The sequence below is a fragment of the Plectropomus leopardus genome, chromosome 21, assembly GCF_026936395.1.
Source record: "Plectropomus leopardus strain MGB_pleo_1.0 chromosome 21, ASM2693639v1, whole genome shotgun sequence".
Classification (NCBI taxonomy): domain Eukaryota; kingdom Metazoa; phylum Chordata; class Actinopteri; order Perciformes; family Serranidae; genus Plectropomus; species Plectropomus leopardus.
In genome coordinates, this window is record NC_142196.1 from 896,705 (window position 1) to 919,722 (window position 23,018).

The following is a 23,018-nucleotide window of genomic DNA, read 5'->3' on the forward strand; positions in this document are numbered from 1 at the left end:
GAGTGTTGCTTTCTGTGTTTGCACTTTGCAACTTTTCTTGAGTTTTTGTGTCTGTGCGTGCAACATCACTCCACCTCTATTTTACATTAGCTTGAGTGGGTTTTCCTTAAATTTCCCCCTCGCTTGGTAGACAGTGTCCCTCCCCCCTGGCTCACACAGCACCTCATCTTTATGTATGGATTGCAGCTCCTCCTGTTGGTATTTTTGGTCACTTTATGTTGTGTTCATGGCTTGTATATTTAATAAAAAGCTTTTTCTACTTGGAAACTTTGTCTCTGCTAATCTCTCAAAGTTGAATTAGTCTAAAACTAGACTGTCTGAATTTGTTCCAAGCCTTAACCTCTGGTCACGTATTTTACCATGTGTTCATACTCAGCTAAGCACAAATGGTGGCATGCAAAATGCAGACACACCACCAGAGTGCAGTCTGAGAAAACAACTAAATTGTCATATTTCAATTTCACTGCACTTTTGTATGTAATCACTGATATGACAGTGATTACATACATCCTGCGTGAGCACATTTCAATCTATTCATTTATTTGGAGCAAATGTTTGCAAAGCAGAGGGAGTGACACATCATATAATGTTTAAATGATTGTCTCAGTATAAAGAAATGGAGATGACAGTCCCTGCCATAATGCCCCCCTCACAGTACTGGGCAGTTGACATATAACATCAATACCATCAAAAAGAAAAGGGCCCAGCAAAGGATAAACTTCCTGTTCCAGCTCAGGACATTCAACCTGCTTCAAGGGCTGCTAATCCAGTTCTACTCTGCAATCATTCTGTCTGTTTTCTGTACATCACTGTGTGGTTTGATCAGCTACCATACATAACATAACAGACCACAACATACAGTCTGGACTACAGACAGAAAGAGTGATGGCACCCTGCCCCTCCATCCAGGAATTATACACCTCCAGAGTCAGAAACCATGCAGGTAACTTCACTGCGTGCCATCATCAAGAATGTGTTGTTCTAAACTTGCTGGCACTGCTCCAGCTCATGTATCCAAGGACAAGAGGTCTACGGTTACTACCTGTCCAACACAACTTGCATAAAGCAAGGACTTTACTGTAGGTAGATACAGAGTTATAAATAGTTGTATAAAGATGTATAATCTAACACTGGGACAACTGAAAACACTTGAGACATTTGTTAAAGAACTGATAGCAAGTTAATGTTACCCTGTCCTATCATTCTGTTCCAAAGGTCAAGAATCTTTAAATAAATGTAATCTGAGACTGTTGCATATATATGATATTGCCTTACTTGGTGATGTTGTGTATGTGATGTGGAAGCCTCTGTCAGAAACACTAAAGTCAGAGTGGAAGTGGATCCAGGCAGCTGGACCAGTGGTCTGCAGGGGAGCAGGTGATGCAGTACTGCAGTACTTTCCCAGAACTGGGTCTTCAGGTAGAAGACCATCCCTGATCTACAATCACAAGACAATAAACACAGGAACAATTGGAAGAAGTTGCCTATACTATACTGTAAACTTTTTGCACAAGCGAAACACAATGCACAAACCTGACAACATAACAGCTGTACCAGTATTAATGTTCTTGGGGTTTAGCACTAAGCCAGCTGCTTTGTGTAGGTGACCAGGTAAGCAAAGTACATACATAACCTACCCTTAAATTAAATTGGGTCACCTTGGGTAGTTTTGCATAAGAAGTGCTGTTTTTTAATTCGACCCACACAATCTGTCGATCAGTACATGTACATGATATTAGAAAAGCTGAATAATTGTGTTTGACTTTTAAAATACATGTAAACATGTTTGTCTGTCTCAAATCATGTTAAGTCGAATTTCCCAAAGTCGGAGTAACACACCTAGATAATGCCATTGGGGTTCGATTTACTCTTTCATGTAAGTGACTCAGGTGGATCTGAACTGGCCCAGGCGTTCTGTGCACCCTCCGTGGTCCCCGCACAAGACTTTAACCCAGATGTCAATCATTTTTAATTTGTAGCAGAAAACCAGGAAAAACAAAAGAAGAAGAAGAAAGGAAGAAAACAAAACAAGTACATATGTAAGGTGCTAAGTTATCCATGTTTTCACCGTTCGTCATGCAACCTTTTTGCTGCTTGCTAACTTGTTGATATGTGATGTAACAGGTCAACTGGAAGAAGGTCCAATAAAAACATCACCCCAAGAGGAAAATGTTTTGGGAACTCACATTTGAAAGGGATTAACTGGCAAAGAACATAGCTTTTAACTTATAAATTTTGTATTCCTAACAAAGTCAAAGAATTAATTTCAAAATGTTGCATAACATTTATCCAGTAAATTCTATAATTCCCAGGTATACAGATGTTGAAAACTCTTGTTCTTTCTGTGGGCAGGAAAAATGTTTAGGCTCAAAAGCCTCTTTTAATATTTTTTGATTGATTTTAATTCAACCCTTGCCATAAATAACAAAAAAGCAACACATTTTTAGATTACTACAAAAAAAATATTCAGTTAAACCCCTAATATAATGTGAATATGCATTATTTTTGTTACCTTCCATGTCATTATAGTTTATCTTTTTTTTAATTTTAATAACATCTCAAACATCTTTATTGGCGCATGCATTGATATTATATTTATTAATATTTATTATCTTCTGTGTAGAATGTCATTTTTTTTAAAGTGCTCTCATGTGTTTGTGTTCTTGTTTGTCTGACTTATTTTGTACATATCTTTTGTTAAATAAAGCTGGAAAAAAAGCAGCTAGCTGAAAGGGGGCATATAACCTCTTACCATGGTGGAGTGGGACATATTTTTGTCAATAAATAGGTTCTCCTCAGGTGCTTATATACTGCAACAAGGACAGCAGTCCAAATAAATGGCCTAATCAAGCTTTAACCATAGCTCTACTTAACTGCATGTGTAAATGTACAGAATGCCAGCTCAACTGTCTTCAGGTTGACTAAGTCTATTGAGTTCTCTGTGATGGTTTTGTTTATTGATTTGATCTAATCAAGCATTTCTCACCTCTAGGAAGTCATAGTTGCAGTTGGGGTGTTGCTCCAGACTGAGAGTCCCAAATGCAAAGGTAATGAGCAAGCCAGGCGCCACTGTCACTGTCCAATAGCAGTCTCGGTTAGGTGGGTAGTCTCCAGGGTAACCAGGTGAGTTGATGTTGCCATAGGGGGCAGTTAGTTCGCCTCCACATACTAAGAGAGGAGATTTCAGGGTCAAAGAATGATTGCTTCATACTTTGGCCTTCAAAACCCTCTGGGAGCTTGACCACTACCACTTTGAAGCAGTTCATGGACAGTTGCTCTCCAGCATTTTCATTCTTCATATTATAAGACTTTCATGGCTCAGTGGTAAAAGCCAATGAGCTACGAATAATAATGATAATAACTGTAATATTAATCATTCTTTAGTGTTGATTTGTGATGTTTAAGGTCTATGTGTGGGAAAGAGGTGTAGGCTGTATATATAGAACAGGACTATGACGTCAGCAGTAGTGAGCGGCATTGTAGGTGTACGGTTTTATCAAATTAACTACGTTGATCTGACACATCCCACCGCACGGGGTGTTCTCGACTGGTGAAACAGTGTCACACTCAGCAACGACACTCAATCTCTGTCTCCTTTAAGTGTTTATTTCTTCTCCTCAGCAACTCCGCACATGCTTGCACTTAAACAGTGATTGTGCCGGTTGAGGGTAATCAACTGGAAAACATAAGATATAACAAAATCACTACTTTACTGGCACAGACATATTTATGATATTAACACCAGTTACAAACACTTTGTACACATTTCCTCACCAGCTCAGCTTCACCAGTCAAAACGAGGCACAGCACGTAAGAATAATCACCGGGAGAGAAAAAAAAATACAAGGTGGACTGCTGCCGCTAGAGGGCGCTACGAACTCACAACAAAATAAAATAGTAGAACAAAATAACATGCCTGAAAAATGGGAGAACTTCACACACCTCCCACTTGGGCTACTAGTCTCTGACCAAGTAGGCCACAACAACAATTATCAAAGCAACAATGCAATACACAAAACATGTGCAACTTCCAAGTGACACAATAAAGACACAACAAGATCGTCCAATGACACAGATTTGGTCTGAGTCCTGTATTCAAGTGTCCACTGTCCAGGCACTTAGGGGTGTAAGTGACGCCCCCTACTGCTCCTCTACTGGTAGCAACACCACCAGTCGTCTGACATCCCTGTGTAGTATGGTGGAAGGACATGGCTCCTTGTCCTTCCTGGCTTGGGACAGACTGATTGGAAGGCTATGACAAATCCTCACTTTGACGTCTCGGACAACACCCTTATCATCTGGACACACGCCTCCTCGGCGACCCAGCCTCATCGACCTCGGAGGGCGTTTTGGTCTGCAACCCATACCAGGTCTCCAACAGAAACATTCCGGGCTAGGGCATGCCACTTTTGCCGGACAAACAGGTGAGGCCCTGCCAACTGGCTCCAACGTCTCCAAAACTTATCCACTTCCACCTGGACTGCTACTTGAGCGACTGAGCAGGTAGGTAGGGAATTGAAACCCTGGGTGTCACCCCTGGGCCCTGTCCGACCCAACAACAGCAGTTCGGTGTCTGGCGATCTACTGTCTCCTCCTGGACCTGAGCTCTGGCACTGATTGGTCTCTCATTGGAAAGGTTGGCAGCCAGGTAGAGGAGGGTCTGAAACTCCAGGGTGGTCAAGTCACCCTCCTCACCAACACTGCCCAATGACCTCTTCAACACGCGGACAGCCGCCTCCGCTGCCCCATTCCGGTGTGGTGAGTCTGCCGGACTGAACTCCCATACCCAATCAGTTCCAGCCACAACCGCTCTCCTTTGGACCTCCTCTTTGTCGATACCTGCCAGGAAACCGTAGAGTTCCTCCAGCGCAGGTCTGGCCCCCACGAAGTTGGTGCCCTGGTCGGACCAGAGCTTTCTGGGATGACCCCTTAGGGCAGTGAATCGCTGATAAGTTTTGAGAAAGCCCTCAGTTGATAGGTCTTCAACCAAATCCGCGTGGATCGCTCTTGAGGCCATACAACTAAAGACCACGCCCCAGGCCTTCTTCTTCGTGCGCCGTCTCACGGCGTCCCTGACTGTGTATGGACCAAACAGGTCAAGCGTTGTGTACTCGAAAGGGGCTGCTGGACTGGTGCGTACAGAAGGGAGATCGCCCATTACTTGTGAGCATAGCTTGGCTCTGCACTTCCGACAATGTACACACAAGTCAATGACTTTGCGAGCGACTCTAGGGCCTTGCACCACAGGCTCTTTTCCTCATTGAAGGAGGGTACCGCAATACCCTCATGGTTGGCACGGTGGGCTTCTTCAGCAGGAGGATACTGATTAAGCTCCTTGTAAGGGATCAATGGGACCCCAAGTTTCTCCTTATCAATAGACTGGACCCGACCGTGACATAACAAGAGGCCCGTTGACTTGTCCTGGTTCACGACCAGGCGGTTGAGCGTTGCTGTGGGGAAGATCACGCCTGCCTGGGCAGCGAGACATAAGTCCAGGAATGCCGCCTCTCGCTCCTGGACTGTGAGTACTGCCTCCCACTGTTCCCGCTCGCCGGTTCGATCTCTGCCGAGTAACCAGGAGTGCACCGCTCTGCGGACGTATCCCACAGCCCCACAGAGTCTGGTTAGTGTAGCAAACCTCGAAAGATCCATTTGACTTACAAGAGCTGACCCCCAAAACCTCTTCGTACCGGAGGCACCAGGTGTCATTGAAGAGAACCCTGCAGCTGCATCTGACGAGGATCCCCTATCCTCGACTGAAGAAGGCGATGTGGTTGCCTCGTCTCTGACCATGGCATTGACACCAATAGGACCATCTGGAGCAGACAATTTCTTGGCCTGGGCTCTTGTGGTGATGGCAGTCAAAGCCTTCCTTTGGAGCTTGCTCACAACCTCCCTGGTACCAGAGGCTACCTCTGCCGCAGACTTCATGGGCCACTCCTCCACTGTTTTGGACAGAAACTCAGGACCTCTCTGCCACTGGGAGTCACCAGCAAGCTGATCAGGGGGACACCCTCTAGTGACCAGGTCAGCCACATTATACTGACCGGGGACCCACCACCAATCTGTCACAGGCCCGGCTTTCTGTATTTCGCCAACACGATTAGCGAAGAAAGTTTGGAACCCATAACTTTCCCGCTGGATGGCTCCTAGCACAGTTTGGCTATCGGCGAAGTGGTACCACCTACCACTTCCAACCGCCCATGTTCTGCATGTATCCCTTCAGTCGGGCAGCAAAGGCAGCTCCAGATCTCCGCTTTAACTGCATCACCTTCTGGTCCAAGGGGTCAATTTAGCCTTTGACTCCACGAGCCGGGTTATAACGCCCATGTAGTCTCCCAAGCGCAGATGAGAACTGCCCCATAAGAGCTCTAGCTCCCATCGGAGAATGTTATCCCCCAGGGTTTACCCTGCCAGCCGGAAGGTGTAATACTCCTGGGGAAAGTGATGGTACTCAGCCGGGCATACTCCTTGAAGAGCTCGATCGCCCTCCCGCGCAGCTCACTGGACAGTGGCTTGTCCCACGTATCCTTGGTCAATGTCCCAGCTTCTTGAAAGGCCCTCCTGACGAGGATGACGCCCTTCTGTTTCAGGGGCGTCGCCAGACCAAGGGGGTCGTAAAACCCGGCTACCTGGCTCAATAACATCACGGCGGGTAAGGGGATCTGGGGTCTTCTCCTCTATCTCCTCCACAGCAGGTTGAGCTCTGTCGCAGCATCTTTTTCTTCCTTGTGGAAATTAATGGCCACCATGAGGAAAAGTTTGTCCTCCCGACATGGTAACCACTCCCAGGGCTTTGTGTCTCGTCCCAATTGATTGGGCAACACAATAGTCTCCGGATTGGTGGGAGCACCACCTTGCCTCCCACTTTGGCCAGATCGCACCCATGGCTTGAGGTGAAATCCCCCGGCTGTGAGAATAACTTCGACCCCTTCAAGGATCTCACTCAGTCTTTGGGGGTCATTGTGGGACACAAGAATGTCGTCCACATAGGCGTTGTCTACAATGACATGTCTTTCTTCCACTTTGTCTGTGAACTGTGGTAAGTAGGCAGTCTCCCGCATTGCCACCTGGGCGATGCAGCCAGCCGGCTTATCGCCCATGTTCACCCGCACCACGGCGTAGTCCTCAATGTCATCGGCTGGAGAATCTCTCCACAGGAAGCGATGGACATGCAGCTCCTGATCCTCCAACCACACCGAGTTGTACATTTTTGACACGTCGCCAATCGCCGCATGTTCCCCTTCCCGGAAACGGAGCAGGACTGCCCGGATGGGGTTCAAGACGTCTGGGCCCTTCAGCAGGATGCCATTAAGGCTAACGCCCTTGAATTCCCGGCTGCTATCCCAGACTAGTCTCACTGGGGTGGAGACAGAGTGTGGGTTGGGGGCTGTTAGGTGGTTCACCACCATACAGCTCCGCTCAACTGTCCATCACAGCCCTGGAACGCTTGATTGCGGCCCCCCTGGCTATCATGTCACGCACCTGCCTTGCGTAAGCCTCCTTCCACTCCGGATCTCGATCAAGGCGCCTCTCTGATTTTAGGAACGCCGCTTTGACAGCTTCGCGGTTGTTAGGCAGGGTAGCAGGGTTCTCCTTCCAGGGGTACCTGGCGTCCCAGTGGGGCTTGTCACTGTGGTGGTCGCTTAACTTGAAGGTCAGTCCTCCCCTGATGATCTCTAACTCTCTTTCATCTGCGAGTGACATCTCCTTCCCCCCAGGGGCGCACTTTCCACAGCGACACCCACCACACACCGGGTCGCAGGCGGCACCAATGCTGTCCCACTGCAGCCACTTGACAATCTGGCATTACCACGGCTGTGGTTCCGACTTCCATGCCGCTCTTTAGCTGGGGCAGTAATGGGAGAACCTCGACCCTCCCGGACTCCGCCCTCATGGAGCATGCAAAGTGGGTCGAAGAGTGGCGTGCGGTCACCTCAATGTCCTCAAAAAGATCCGGATGTACTCCACTGACGGTCTTTCCGAGTGGACCGTCCCACAACACCAGATCGCACCTCATCATCTGCTGGCGTGCAAGCCGGCCCTCCCGGGTACTGATAAGTAGCTCAACCTTCTCCGGGCGGGTCAGCTCCCGGTTGACTGACAACACCTGGAAGAACTTCTCCAGGCACTCTGAGTCCACTGCATGGTCTACTCTGGCAATCTCCTCCAGTCCATAGCAGAGCAACTCATGGAGTCGCCATGTCCCCTTTTTCGTGGCTACCTTGATGCTCACACAGTACCTCTTAGACTCAACCTTCACCTCCATACCACCCACACCATATACGACCAGTGTGACTGGCTCACCAGGCAATCCAAGCCTTTCTGCTGCTTGGTGAGTGATATATAGTTAGTATCGGAGGCTAAATCGATAAGTGCACCGACCCAGTCCCCCCTCTTGGTCGTGACCTCCACCAACATCATGAGAACCGGGTGCTCCTTTGGTCCACTCTCATCCACCAGATCTTTGCCAGCACTTACTGTTGAAGACACCTTGTTTGTGCAGGCTTTACGAACAGCCTCCAGCTGCTCCGGGGTCAGACCTAGAGTTGCAAACACAGCCTCTTGTTCTTCGGTCGGACCGCGGGGTCCTCTCCTCTTTGCCCCCTTGGTCTCCCCCCTGGTGGTGTCCTTTTTAGCTGGTGACTTGAGGCACAGGAAGAAGTGGTGATCTGGAGGGTGTCACCTCTTTGACAGTCCTCATTGCGACACAAGAAGTTTTCATTACGCGGACTGTCTTTCCCATGGAGATCCAGGCACCTGGAGCAGGCTTTTGTCTTTTTAACTTGGGCTCTCCGCTCTGACGGGCTGGACTTCTTAAATGTCTTACAGCGGTACAAACGTCCAGTGTGCCCCTCTTCACCACACATACTACAAGGCTCTCGCGATGATTCTCCTCTCGAATCACTTGCCGTGGCCCTGGTAAATGAACGCCTCTCCTGCTTCCGGTCCCCCAGTCTTTCCTTTGTCTTTTCACGGGGACTCGGTTCACCTGCCCTGGCAGGGTTAGGTCGTCTGGTGATCTGTAACTGCTCTAGTTGCACCAGAACCGTCTTCTGATCTCTCAGGAACTGCCAGAGTTTGTCAAACCGGTTACGAGGGTTGACGTTGCTGGCCGCGTCGCACCGGTACAACAGCCACCTTTCTTTCATACTGTCTGGTAACTTACTTTCAAGTGACCGGATCACCAGCTGGTTTTTTATGGCGTCCTCACAACCTAAGTCTATGAGGTCCAACAGCGCCCTTTCCACCACTTGGATCATCTGTAATGCCTCCCTTGGCTGGTTGTTGCGCACGGCTGGAAAATCCTGTAGCTCCAGTACGATGTCGTCCGCTCTTTGCGACATGTCCCCATAACAGTCCTCCAGAACCGGAAGACCTCCTCCAGCGATGCGGCAATGGGAACAGCCTGTGTTACGCGTTCACTGCATCACTGATGCTGTCCAGCAGGTGAAAGAGCCGACACTCCGGGGAGCCTGTGGGTTCAGCTAATGCCTGAAGGGTCCCCCAGTTACTCTTCCATCGCCAATAGCTTCTCCTGTCCCCAGAGAACTTTGGCAGGCTTAGGGGTGCAAGCGCAATCCTGGGCCCGACTAACCCCTGCGAGATGGTAGACACGCTCCGCCCTGCGCCAACACTATCTGGTAGCATAGTGCGCGCTCCTCGCTGCTGCTGTGGGGTACTGGAGAAGCTGGGGCCAAACGTTGGGTTCATAGACCTGGCGGGGGATGTCGTTGTGGTGTCACTTGGGGAGACGCCGACGGGGCGCCCGTGCCTTGTGCCCGATCAGGACGGTCCACATTACTATCCAGTGCACTGCTAGTCACTGGAGTGGTTGGGTTGATGACCGGGTCTGCACCTGCACTTTGCACGCCGTCATCATGTGCCATGCCACCGACACCCCCCCCATCTGAAGGTCCACTTGCCCCATCAGCTGTGGTTGTTCCTCCATCATCCACACTGCCTTTACTGTCGACTCCACCGTTAACATCACCCTCTTTCTCTTGACCGCTTGACAGGACACCAAGGTGCGCCATGCATTGATCTTGTGCGCGGGTAGTTAGTCAGTATAACTATCATTACACTTTTCCTCTCCCTGCAGTCTTTAAGAAAGGTTCGTATGATATCCACCTGCTTTTCCGGGACATAGCGCTCCCAGCCCTGCACAAACTCCTCTAGTGCTTCGACTCTGCTCTCAAGTGCTGTGTGCACCAAATCATACTGTTCATCGGTTATGTGACCCGGCTGGAGTGCTTCAGCCTGATCAAACACGTCCTTAAGGCTGACTGTCAGGCCACCAAATTGACCTGATGCATAGCGGGACCACAATGTATCTTTTACCCTCATTTCTGTGTCCTGATACTTTGTCAGGCAATCATGCAGCCTTTTCTTGACATCAGCCACATCTGTGTCGAATCCACTTGCATCCTCTTCTTCCATTTCAGCAATGTAATCAAAACTGCTATTACAGATCTCTTCATAGCTGCCCTTGAGCGCTCTCAATTCAAGTTTGAGGTCGTGTTCAGTTAGAAAGTCTATGTTAAAGTCAATGGCATTTGCTATCCTATTAAAAACCCCTTGTGCATAGGATCGCTTTTTCTTTAACTCTCCACAGTCCACCATTCTTCCCTTTTGGCCCCTCCTTTGTTGTACTCGTTGTTTGTTTTGACGTACGCATTCCGTTAGCTTAGCGGCTAGCAGCGAGCTAACGGCTAACTCCTGACTTCCGCTAACGTGCTAACACAGTAAATTTGCGGCGATCGGCTTATCCTATGCCGTCGCGCTAAACAGTCACTCAAGCACAGTCACAGACCACACGATATCCGTTCCCGAGGGCTTGATCCGGGTCCGAAACTCCGTCAATCGGCCGGGAAGCTCCGCCGGGGTCTCGTTTCTACGTTAGCCTCCTGTAGCTTTCCGTTGTTGACACTGTCCGACCTCCGCTTCTCCGTCACGGGGCTGGCTTAGTGTTGATTACTGTACGGTTTTATCAAATTAACTACGTTGATCTGACACATCCCACACGGGTGTTCTCGACTGGTGAAACAGTGTCACACTCAGCAACGACACTCAATCTCTGTCTCCTTTAAGTGTTTATTTCTTCTCCTCAGCAACTCCGCACATGCTTGCACTTAAACAGTGATTGTGCCGTCGGTAGGTAATCAACTGGAAAACATAAGATATAACAAAATCACTACTTTACTGGCACAGACATATTTATGATATTAACACCAGTTACAAACACTTTGTACACATTTCCTCACCAGCTCAGCTTCACCAGTCAAAAGCGAGGCACAGCTGCGTAAGAATAATCACCGGAGAGAAAAAAAAAATACAAGGTGGACTGCTGCCAGCTAGAGGGCGCTACGAACTCACAACAAAATAAAATAGTAGAACAAAATAACATGCCTGAAAAATGGGAGAACTTCACACAGTAGGACTTTTGGAACATTGAAGCTAGTGTAGAGACCAAGTTCCAGCAGACAATGGGGTTTTGTTAATCTAGTTATTCAATTTATCCAGTTTGAAAGCACAGTGGAATGGTGACCTTGCCTTCTCCCAATCTTTTCATGATAGTCAAGCATCTGAACACTTTTTGTCACAGTTTATTGATTCGCCTTTCATCAGTGTGTGCAGTAATTTTGAATTATGTTTGGATGGATGCCTCCTCTTTTTATTGCAAAACAAATCTACCTACAGGTACAAATAAAGTGACCTGAGCCTGAACCTGAACATTTGTTGCATTATCAACTGCCATAACTGTTCTTGGCGTGGAAAATGGATCACTAATGGAGGATTTTAACTTTCCAGCTTGGAGGCAAAACAATGGATCTCAGGTCACTGACTTAACAAAGAGGCATTGCATTACATCATGGGTAGCGGACAAGCAAACATCACCTTCAGCAACATTTTCATGTGATGTAGTTGTTCTTAACTCCACTACAGGGCCATTGCCATTATATATCTTTGTTAGTTACTAGTATAAAAGGAATGTTTAAAAAAAAACCCAAACAATCAAAGTACCTTCATGTTTACAACTTAGGGTAATCACCACGAATGACTGTTTTCTGGTCACTTACTCTAAAAATCTGCTGGTGCTACATCCATTCATTTGTACATTGAAGGCTGGACTGAAGAGATTTATAATTTCTGAACTGCTCTGGAGTTATTCCACAAACAAATTATGAAAACACGCTCTTTAAAATCACCCTTGGCCCTCATTTATCAAATGAAAGTGCGACAAAAAACTCATGTGTACAGTCATTTCGCACAAAAATTTATCAATGTGGATGTTGGCCGTATTCACCTCTCCACATTGTAAACTCTCAGGGCGAGGCCTCTGAATCCGGAATATATCGGGGCAATATATGTAAATGACCATAGTTTTCAACAGACACGTATCTACAGACGGTCATTCTTACGCTGTGCTCAGCAAGACAATAATATTTTATGAATCACACCTGAACCCTGTCATAGGATGATTTCTGCACTTGGATCTGCGCTGGATTGTACGCTGGAATAATAATCAGGCCGTTAAATTCATTTCATTTTCCTAAGCAGTGCTCGTTTGCTTATTTCTTCAGCTTTTCTCAGTAGGGTATGCTGCACTTTCTCTTGGACTTTTTCACTGTGTTTTTTGGTGGATTGCAATACCAACTTTTAGGTGTATACTGCCACCTATAGCACTGGATTTATGTCTCCCTTGGAGTGGTGTCTCCTAAAGTATGTCCAGAATGCATTGCATCATGATCTCTTTGCCTATTTTTTCTTTTTTGATTTGTTTAATGTTAGTCACAGCTTCTTGTATCTCCTGTGTCTCATGATAGTTGTGGCTGCCACTTTCTCCTCCCAATATTTGCGTGAAAGCAGTTAACCTCTCAACCAATAAAGTGTGTGTTTATTTAAACTTAATCAAAACTTAGTACTAAATCACCTTCTTTTTAATTATTACTTATTATCGAAACCAAAAGAGAAAAAACAGTCCAACCTGGATCCTGAGACTGCCAAGCCACTGAGAAGCCACCTTTACTGATGATATGGTCGGAGCGAAACCAGAAATATAAGGAATTGTGGGAGCTGTAGAGCTCCGGTGGGTTGTTTTGGCCACAGTATTTTCCAATCATATGAGCCGAAGGACTATCCCCATCATGAATCTGAAGGAAGTCAAAGTTGCAGTTGGTGCTGCTCTCCAGGTCAAAGAAAGGAAAGGTAATACGCAGGATCTAAAGAGGAGAGAACACACAATTCAAGGCATCTCATCTTTCAGCAGGCTATCCTCACAAATGGTTTGTATGCCTCCATAACTGTATGTTAATGACATAACTATACATTAAGGATATAACATCATGTTATTTTCATAACAACTGTTTTGCATGCATTTTCGTAGCATACCACATGAACAAGGCTATGAGAATATGTTGATTGTATTTACACAATCAAATGTATTGTTTCTAGTGCTGCATCTTCTTAACCTTGTTCTATTGTCCTGACTACTGAATTAAAGAACTGAAAGTTTGACATGAAACTTTTAAAGTAAAATAGAAGGCAGATTCAAATCTCTGGTGTCAAAGTAAGAGGGACAGCAGCTACCTGGTTTGCGTCAACGCGGACCACCCAGGCACAGCTGACATTGTGATCATATTCATCATGACCTGGGGTGTTGGGATAACTGAAGGTCCCAGCAGGGCCAGTCAGGTAACCTCCACACACTGTGAACACATACACAGATTTACAATTCAATCTTACAATTCTTCTTCCAGTGCCTGTGCATCCATTCTACACTCTCTATCTTGTCCGTGCACTTTCTCCACCTCCACCTTCATGTGGCCCATCCCTCTCTAATCTTCCCTTCACCTCTCCTTCTTTTATCTTTCCAGTCCCTCAAGATGGTATTGTCGTGCTGATACCTTGCTGTGCAGTCTGGCAGAGAGGGCCAGTCCACTGGGCAGTGCAAGTGCATGTAAATCCATTAACACCGTCGTTGCAGGTCCCTCCATTCTGACAGGGGTTGCTTAAGCATTCATTGATGTTCTGGTCACAGTTAGGTCCTTGCCAGCCAGAATTGCAGTTGCAGATGTAGCCAGGAGCCGAGGTGGTGGCCTGTGATTGCAGTAGTGCACTGGTCAGATATCATGCATTTGTTTTACAGAGAGATTTAATTCTGCATTTTCTCTTCTTGAGAACATCCTTAAGACAAAGGCATAGGGGATTTATCATGTACTCAAAGACTGACTCACAACTGTGTGCATAGCTCTTGTGTGTGTCAGAGTTTATTATGTGTTTAATTTAAGAGTCTAGGGACGAGGACTGCAAATTAGCTCAGACTAGAAGTATATACATTGAATGATTTGGATTTCATGAAAATGTTACATTGCGTTTGAGTGTCTGCAAAGTCAAAAAAGTGATTAAATTAAAATTTAAAAACAGAACTAAACATGTATTGTGTGAAAATGGAGTGTGTTTGAGAGGCCTGTACTACGAAGCAGGATTTAGGGTTAGTGAGGTACCTTCAGGATTAACTCTGGGTTTTCAGTACTACGAGGCTGCTTCAATTTTTACCAGGATTTCACCGAGGTAACTTATGCCAAACAGCTAACCTGCTCCACAGCTGGTTAACTTCAGGGTGTCAGATCACGACCTGTCAATTCTATGATTCTATCCCTGCAGTGATATCTGACAGTGTGGCTGATTTTACACTCTGATTCACTTGAGTGATGACAACTGGAAATAAAAACAAAATATTACATTTTATTAGAAAAATAAGCCACACACAATTGGCTATTATAAATGCAACATTTTGGTTAGACAGATCTCACTTAACTACTTTTCCACTGTGTACATTGGTAGCAGAAAATGGTAGCAGAAAGGTGTTTTTATTTTACATATTCAGAGAAGTTTCTTTATCATCCAACTAAATACTAGAATACTCTGTAGGCTACTTATTTCATGTATAGTCTTGGCCTGCTTTTAATCCTTGTCATTTGTTTTTAGTGTTTCTACAGCTTCTTCTGTGGTAAGTTTATGGGCTGTCATTTACATTTGTGATACATATGACTTTTTGGTGTCCCATAAATAGAACATCACCAAAGTTTAGCAGTATCAGTGTTTCATCTGGTATCAGAAGAAGTACTTAATTCATGATTCTGATGATGTTGCTTGTTAACTAACAGCTACCACCTCTTTTACGTGAACACACTTACGTGAACAAACCCAGTCTGGTTATCCAGACTGCCAGCGTTAGAGTTAGTCAGACAGATAACTAAAAGACACGTTATGTATGTTGAACTGGCTACATAGCACAGGCCTCTGGGAGGTATACTACAGAAGCAAGTTGAACAGAGCCAGGCTCTGTTTGACTGAGCTGGCTTGACAAACCCTGCAGCCTCGGTCAGAGCTAACAAGGTACCACAAAGGTGATTATCAATTCTCTTTGATAACCCAGACTTTCTGCTTCAAAGTCTGTGCGTGTTCACAGAAAACAAGTCAAATGATGCATTCAGTAAGGCATTTGAAACTTAAGCATAATTGATCATATGCCGCCTACTTTTGCCCTTTGAAGAATATTAAAAAATATTACGGCACAAAGTGACACTGTTGCTTCAATAAACACAACAAATGGCGTGTAGTGAATGCACAGGTGAATATAAGTGATCTATTTAGGCCTTTAAATCACTATTATTTCTAACATGTCAGCTGCACATTTTGCAGCTCTGAAACTTTAAACTTGATGCAGTGGATTTAAATATTATAATCAAGAATTATATTTAGGTTTGACACTGTCCTGTAATGAAAAAGACATATAAATGACTTTAATTTTCAGTCAAATGAATTCTATGGATCTAATAATATCTGTAATAAATATTAACAGATTAATGTATTAGCTGTAATATAACAGCAGTGTTAAAACAGACTACAGCAAATCAGAACTAAGCACATGAACAGAAGTGGTAATGGTATGTATGATTAGAAGGAATAATATCACATTTACTGTGAAATTAACGTCATCCTGATTAAAAATATATGGTGACCTGTTAATGTATCTGTAATCTACGTAATCTGTGGGTTTTATAGAAACTTATTTTAGAGCCACTGAGGTCAAATTGACCAGCAAACACCACAGAAACATTCAGTAGTTCAGTGAGAGCCACAAACACATGAATAAGGTAAAAATATTCTGTCTCAGATTTTTTGCATCACTGATAAACTGCAGGCTGCTGTGGGTAAAGTTTTGCAATGCATATATCTATAGCCTACTGTAAATGCGCATCTTTATTAGAAGGCATTTAAGTAACATTATGGCTCAATAAGTCGTATAAAGTGTATTACTACCATTTTTGGTTCATATGCTGTCACTGATTACTGGGTGATGCTCCTCAAAGAAGCTACTGAAACTAAGAACATAACCTGCTCCTCACCAGGTTAATTTTGACACATTCATTACCCTGGTGATCCAGCCAGTTTAAAAGAGAGCCACCTTCATAGTACAGGAAACCCTGGCTTTAGACTCAACAGACCTCACTAATCTTGCTTCGTATGACAACCCCCTGATCCTCCCCTTCCAGTCAACAAACTCTGCTGCACATGTATCACAGCCACCATTTGGAAAGGAGTGGTACAGACAGTGCAGATACTCCACTTGGTCCACACAGCATCCCATCATGTCTGAACATACATGCGCACAGTCACACACACTCACCACGCACTGTCCGTTAACACAAGGGTTGTTGGTCTGACAGATATTGCTGGTCTGGGTGCAACCAGTCGGTCCGTAACCATTGCCTATGTAGCCCGGAGGGCAGGTACACACAGGGAGGCTTGTGCCTGGTGGATGAGGGAGGATGGAGTGAGAAGATGAAGACAGAAGAGAGGAAGAAGGACATAGACAGGAGAGTTTGTCATAAAATTCCAATCATACTTTGGACACTGTACACATTTTCTTGACCCAAGTGAAGTTTGTGAAGTCTATCAGTTCTTTTATTAAGAAAGTGGTTATAATGAACGAAAATGATTGGGCTGGTGAGGAGGGCTGACCACTGGGGTGGCTGTGACTGAAGGGAAGTGCGGGTCAACCTCTAATCTGAAGGACAGCAGTTCGATAACCCGGCTCCTCCCATCAACATATTGAAGTATCTTTGGGCAAGATACTGAACTCCAAATAGCTCCCAATGCTGCGTCATCGGAGTGTGCCTGTGAATGATTACTGAGTAGCAGGACACACCTTGTATGGTAGCCTCGGCCACCAATGTGTGAATGTGTGTGTGAATGGGTGAATGTGACATGTAGTGTGAAAGCGCTTTGAGTGGTCAAAAAGACAAGAAGAGCGCTATACAAATACAGTCCATTTACCATTTACTTTGACACCTTGTAAGGCCTCACATTCCAGACAGCTAAAATTACACAATCATCCCTCCTGTATGTAACCTGTATAAACATGAAGTCTGCGGGGACTTATATAAGTCCTGACCAGATGCCTTGTCTGTGTTTGTGGCACACCCAAAAAGCTTTGTACCAGTACAGACTTGTTACTTGCAAATACCTCTAGCTGAAATTCAAGCCCTACCTATTAACATAAGACCTGAACTGCTCAGAAATCAAATATCAACACAGAGCTAGCTGCTCCAGGGTGTAGTGAATAGGGGTACCAGGGTAAAATAGAACAACTGATTTAGTTTTCTATTTTATTTTTACAATTAATGTAGTAAGGGAATAATTAAATAAGATTTGTTGACAAAAGAAAAAAAACCCTCATTTAAAAAAATCATTCTAAACCCCCTTCAGCAAATAAAAAAAAAACACAACACTACTTTTGTGATTCCTCCGCTTCCCCAAATAACTTTCGGAAATCCCAAATGTCACTGGGATTACAGGCATCACAGCACTGTGCATCACGCACAGTGCTGTGATGCACTGATTCTCTTTAATCAAATAAACCACAAATACTATTCCCCAGGCTTTTGGCAGAGACAAAATTGACAATGACTGGAAGACACACAAAGTAATAAAATCATACATATTTGTTTGTTTTTACCTGGAGTGGAGGAGCAAGTAGCTAATGGGTGACAGCCTCCATTGTTGGTGGCGCAGATGTTGGCCTGGGTACATGTTCTCCCATTCCCCTCATAACCTGCATTAATACAAGATTAGTCTTTAAAATCACTCACATTGTTGGACTTGTGGTGTTTTTTTGTTGCTTTTGCTGCTCAGGACTAATGGTCTCAGAATTACAGAGCATCACAGGTACATGATGGTTCCTAGGCTTTCTACATTCACTCATTTTCAAAATTGTACATTATAATTAACATTGGTGTCTAGTAGTTTGTAGTTTTGCTCTTTAATAAACTAAAACACATGAGCAGATATTCTACAAAGGCAGTATTCAAATAATGGTGGCATATCAAATCCTAACCACACAAACAAGTAATCCCTAGTTCTTGATAAAGTGTAGCTAAAATGATACTATTGCTCCCTTATTAAAAAGGAGTAAAAGGAAAAAGATGGAACTTGAAGGTATAAGGAAGGGTTGTCTTTGTTAGAATTTGTGGTGGTCACAATCATAGATGATAACATAATTACATCATGTTCAATAAACATACAGCATTTCATCCTTCTTGACCACCAGGGAAGTCTCTAATAGTTAAATATCCAGCACATGCATGAACAATATACCAACAAAGTTATAAGTATGACCAAGCCAACACAAGTGACCTGAGAAAGAAGCCTTACACCTAGCAATCATTCCCTTTCATCTTCTCATCTAGCAGTGCAGGCTGGGTTCAGTATTCACTTGCATTTTATCACTTATGTCAGAGACCTCACAGCTGATTGCTTGGAGCTATGTCCTGTCTTCTTCCCGTATAAAGAAAAAAGGAGTGGACAGTTCAAATAAGTTCATCTCAATCTATGTACTTCATAGTTCTAAAAAGGGTGGCGGTTTTTGTCTGAGATCTCACACATTTGAACCAGGTGCTTTGAGTGAACATGTGTTGTACAGCAGAGGTTTGACAGGATGCGTCGGGAAGATTGTTGTATAAGGAATGATTTAAAGGATGCTTATATTCTTGTGCTAGTGGCACTGAACAACAGGCGGTTCCTTTGTTTGGCTTCTGAAGGCAGGTGTACCACTTCCAGATGTATTTGGATGACTGGCTGATATCTTCTCAATCTTGATTTAGAATTTTTGGGGAATTTTTTTAGTATCAGGCCTACAAGAGGCCTTGAGGTCATATACTTGACCCCCACAGCTGCCTTTCTTTATCTTGGCCTCAGTAGATACAGTGTCTCTTCTTGGTGAGGTGCAGTTGCATAGTTGGGGAGACAAGCAAGGTGATTTAGGTTAACATGGTGAGCACACTGTTTAAAATTAGGGACCAACAGAATCTTCTCTCACTCATAGATGTATGCAAATTAACTTTAATTGGTAGCATGTTGTGTCTTTCCAGGGACGACTGTTGTGGTTAAGTACCAGCCTCAGACAAGGACACTTCAGAATCTCTGGACGGCATACACTGTGCCACAGTCTGTATGTGCAACTGTGACTCTCCTTGATTGAGTTTTTATTAAATTAAGAGTGTAATTCATCAAAGTCTCCTGAGTTCTTCAACAGTTGTTGACTCACCAGCTCACACTGTTTTTTCTTTGTCAAAACTCAGGATAATGCAATTTGGGACACAACAGCTCTTGTTACCCAGATGACTCAGCTGGACCAGTCAATGTGAGGGGTTCATCAGCGCTGAACTCATGTTCAGATGTCCTCATCTCATTGTGCACCTCTGAAGGACATGGTTTCTTGTGATCTGTTGGCTTTTAGCTCGAGTACTTACATCTTCTAGTGATGCAGGATCTTTTGCTGTAATTAGGGGAGTACATGTTTATGTATGCTTATGTTTAAGACTCACTATTGAGTTCCTGTGATTAGGTTAGGTTAGGAGTTCAGACTATTCTTAATTTAGGAGCATTCATTACCAAAATTCTGTATGCCAACAGAAGGGAACTCTTTTCTGGTTGGTGTAGACAGTTAATCACATGCTGCCTATACTGCTCAGTTTTTTTTTATTTCTGGACCAGGGGTTTGCAGTCTCTACTTTAAGGTTAATGTTCCTGCCATCTCAGCTTGGCAGATTTTAGTTGCTAGTCAGACAATAGGGTTTCATTATCGACTGGTAGAGGCTCTCCAATAGAGACCACTGCATGATGTACTTGTGCCTTGCCAAGAGGCATTGTTTTATCTACCATTTAATTGTCAGCTACAGTGGCTGATGTCTTGTGCAGGAAAGTGAAATGGATGAAATGGGACTTGGACTGGCAGTACAATGGGAGATCAAACGCTTGTGCCCACATCTTTTCTGAGACCTGGCTCCATTCTGCCATCCTGGATTATGCTGTTGCATTTGATGCAGGAGGACAGAGTTCTGGTGGGACAAGGGCAGGTGGGTGGGTATGGGTAGTGTATACAAAATGGTAAATTAAAGCTATGCCAATGCATGTACCTGCAGCAGTGCTTGTACTTCATACCACCCCTACATAAGTTAGTGCCCCACCTCAGGCCACACCAGGAAAAAAAACAAAAAAATGTATGGACAGGCCCTTGGCCTGCCATTTTATCCGTTGAAAGAATTCAATAATGTTTTTGTTGCTGACGTTTGCATTCCTTCTGATGCAAATTAAAAACATGCATCACAGGAATGTACAACTCCTTTTGTGTTGTTTAAATTTTGTTTTTCTTGTGTAGCATAAAGGGAAAACAACTGTATGTCCTTGTTCAACCCTGTGTTGTACAATGACAACAAATGAACTTTGAATCCATTATCCCTTCCTAAAAGGCTTTCATCTTTATACAATCAGTTTGGCATCAATTTGGCAATTTTTACTCCGCATCCAAACCCGCTCTGAAGGATGTTCCACTGACTGACACTGGTAGACCTTCATCCCGCACCTTTGCCCTTTTCAATAGTTTTATTGTAATCTAATCCTGTGGCAACACCGTTTACATCTTCACTCTGTAACTGAGGCACAGTGAGTGCAGATTCGTGTGGCCATGTTAGTTTAAGGCAATACTGTCTTTCGAGGTCAAGACAAATCAAATTGAACAGAGCAACAGTTCAACTGTTCTATGAATTCTGAATGACCGCAAGAGTTCATTGTCATTTGCAATGAGAAGATACCATAGGAGAAAATTGCTGGGTGTCAGTCTCCTTTATAAAGTTGCTTGCATCACCATGTCAAGTGTGTTACTAATCTCCTGCCAATGGTCATTGATGGATATTAAGATATTACACGACAACTTTCGTGGTCATACAAAATTAATTTGTAACTTGGTCATACCTGGAGGGCAGGGACCACAGTGGAAGGAGCCCATTGTGTTGAGGCATTGCACCATGGGAGTGGTGGAGCAGCCACCATTGTTGGTTGAACATTCATCCACATCCTGACAGCTGTAGCCATTGCCTTGCCAACCTGAGACATATTAGAGGTAATTAGAGCAAATCTCTACTTACTCAAGCACTGGCAATTCAAAAAACTGCAGTATAAGCTTGAATTTTTCTCAATTTTATGCACACACAAACTCATGTACAAATGTAATGTGGTACACCAATGTCCAATAGAAACCAAATGGTTTTTTAATTTTTTGTAACCAATTGCAAACATTCTAAGAAAATCATAAATGAATGAGGCTCAGTCTGATTTCTGAGTGGAATGTGGCCTAGGAATGTAATGAGTGTGATATGGAGCGGCAGAGTGTACGGCCATATGACCTAATTCATTTTGGGAAGTAATGGTTCAAACAAATATCAATAATACCACAATAACCATGAGCTGTTGCTGCAGTCATCATGAATGCAATTCTCAGAATAGACGTGATGCAAATCCAGTGTTCAGTTAGATCGCAAGTCTTTGGCTGAATTTCAATGAACAGTGCAGATCTACAGGCTCACAATGATAGCATTCATGGGCTTGATCAGACATAAAGGTATGAAATATGTTAATCACATGTCCTTCATAGTCCCAGGGTCAACAGTCTCCGCTTACAGAGGAACAACAATTCAAAAGCTGTTTCTTTCCCTTAAATAGACTTCAAAATTGAAGAAGACACCTTGTTAGTCAAAAATGATTGATGATTGGCATCATCTTGTGATGTCACATTCAGAGTATGTACACAGAATAAAGCTCTGTCGGCCATGAGAGTTTGCAGTACTATACTGAAGGCCTCTACTTTCCACTCGTGACTCTCTTTATGCCACATGCAGTCTCTAACAGGACTGTGGACTGAGTGTCACCAGAGTGACACAGCAGATCTGCCGTTTACATGTTGTGCACTCTTTATCGTGCTGATGTAACAGAACCACAGAGTATGAGTGCTGATAGTGATTGTTACCAGCAGGACAGGCTCCACAGTAGAAGGAACCCTGAGTGTTGTAGCAGGGAACAAGAGGGTTGGTGGAGCAGGGTTTCTTGGGCAGGTTACACTCATTAACATCTGCCACACAGGACGGGTTCCCAGCTGGAGCTTCCCAGCCACTGTCGCAAATGCACTGATATTTGGGCTGTTTATTGAGAAGAAAAACAGTCATAGTTTAAAAACTATCATCCAAAATCATACCGAAAAACAAAGACATGGAAACACAACAGCAGCATAAAAAAAAACCACTGAATTGTTTGGCCCAGTCACCTAAAAATGATGTTTGATCTTTGAAGATATCAGTAAAAGGTTTCCAAACAATGGATTTCACTTGTTTTTGGTAATATTGCAAAGCTTATCCAGCTGTAGTAACTTAATCATATTTTTTATGATTTTTTTAATAAACATTAACCAAACAACACATTTTACTGAAATTACAATATTTTCCTTATTTTTTTTGCCTACACCATCTACAGACAGGATTCCTGCACTTACCAGCCATCTCCCTGCAATTCTAGTATGGTACATGAATGAAGTGTTTTATCAACTCAAAGAATCATTGTCTCCAAGCATCCTCCTGGCAGTCATTACACTAAATTTGGCACCTAATTATGAAAACAGT

General features: G+C 44.2%; 1 protein-coding gene across 1 annotated transcript in view; it reads right to left on the reverse strand.

Annotated features, from left to right (window-relative positions):
* The window catches only part of cubn (cubilin (intrinsic factor-cobalamin receptor)), a 117,976-nt gene that overhangs the window by 84,754 nt on the left and 10,204 nt on the right, over nt 1-23,018 (reverse strand). The window contains exons 8-16 of the mRNA XM_042510417.2: nt 22,373-22,541; nt 21,322-21,453; nt 18,029-18,124; nt 16,697-16,821; nt 13,908-14,100; nt 13,591-13,709; nt 12,989-13,223; nt 2,987-3,168; nt 1,276-1,438 (exon numbers count right to left, since the gene is read on the reverse strand). Coding sequence (XP_042366351.2) covers nt 1,276-1,438; nt 2,987-3,168; nt 12,989-13,223; nt 13,591-13,709; nt 13,908-14,100; nt 16,697-16,821; nt 18,029-18,124; nt 21,322-21,453; nt 22,373-22,541 — 1,414 coding nt within the window. The remainder of the gene's footprint in view (nt 1-1,275; nt 1,439-2,986; nt 3,169-12,988; nt 13,224-13,590; nt 13,710-13,907; nt 14,101-16,696; nt 16,822-18,028; nt 18,125-21,321; nt 21,454-22,372; nt 22,542-23,018) is intronic.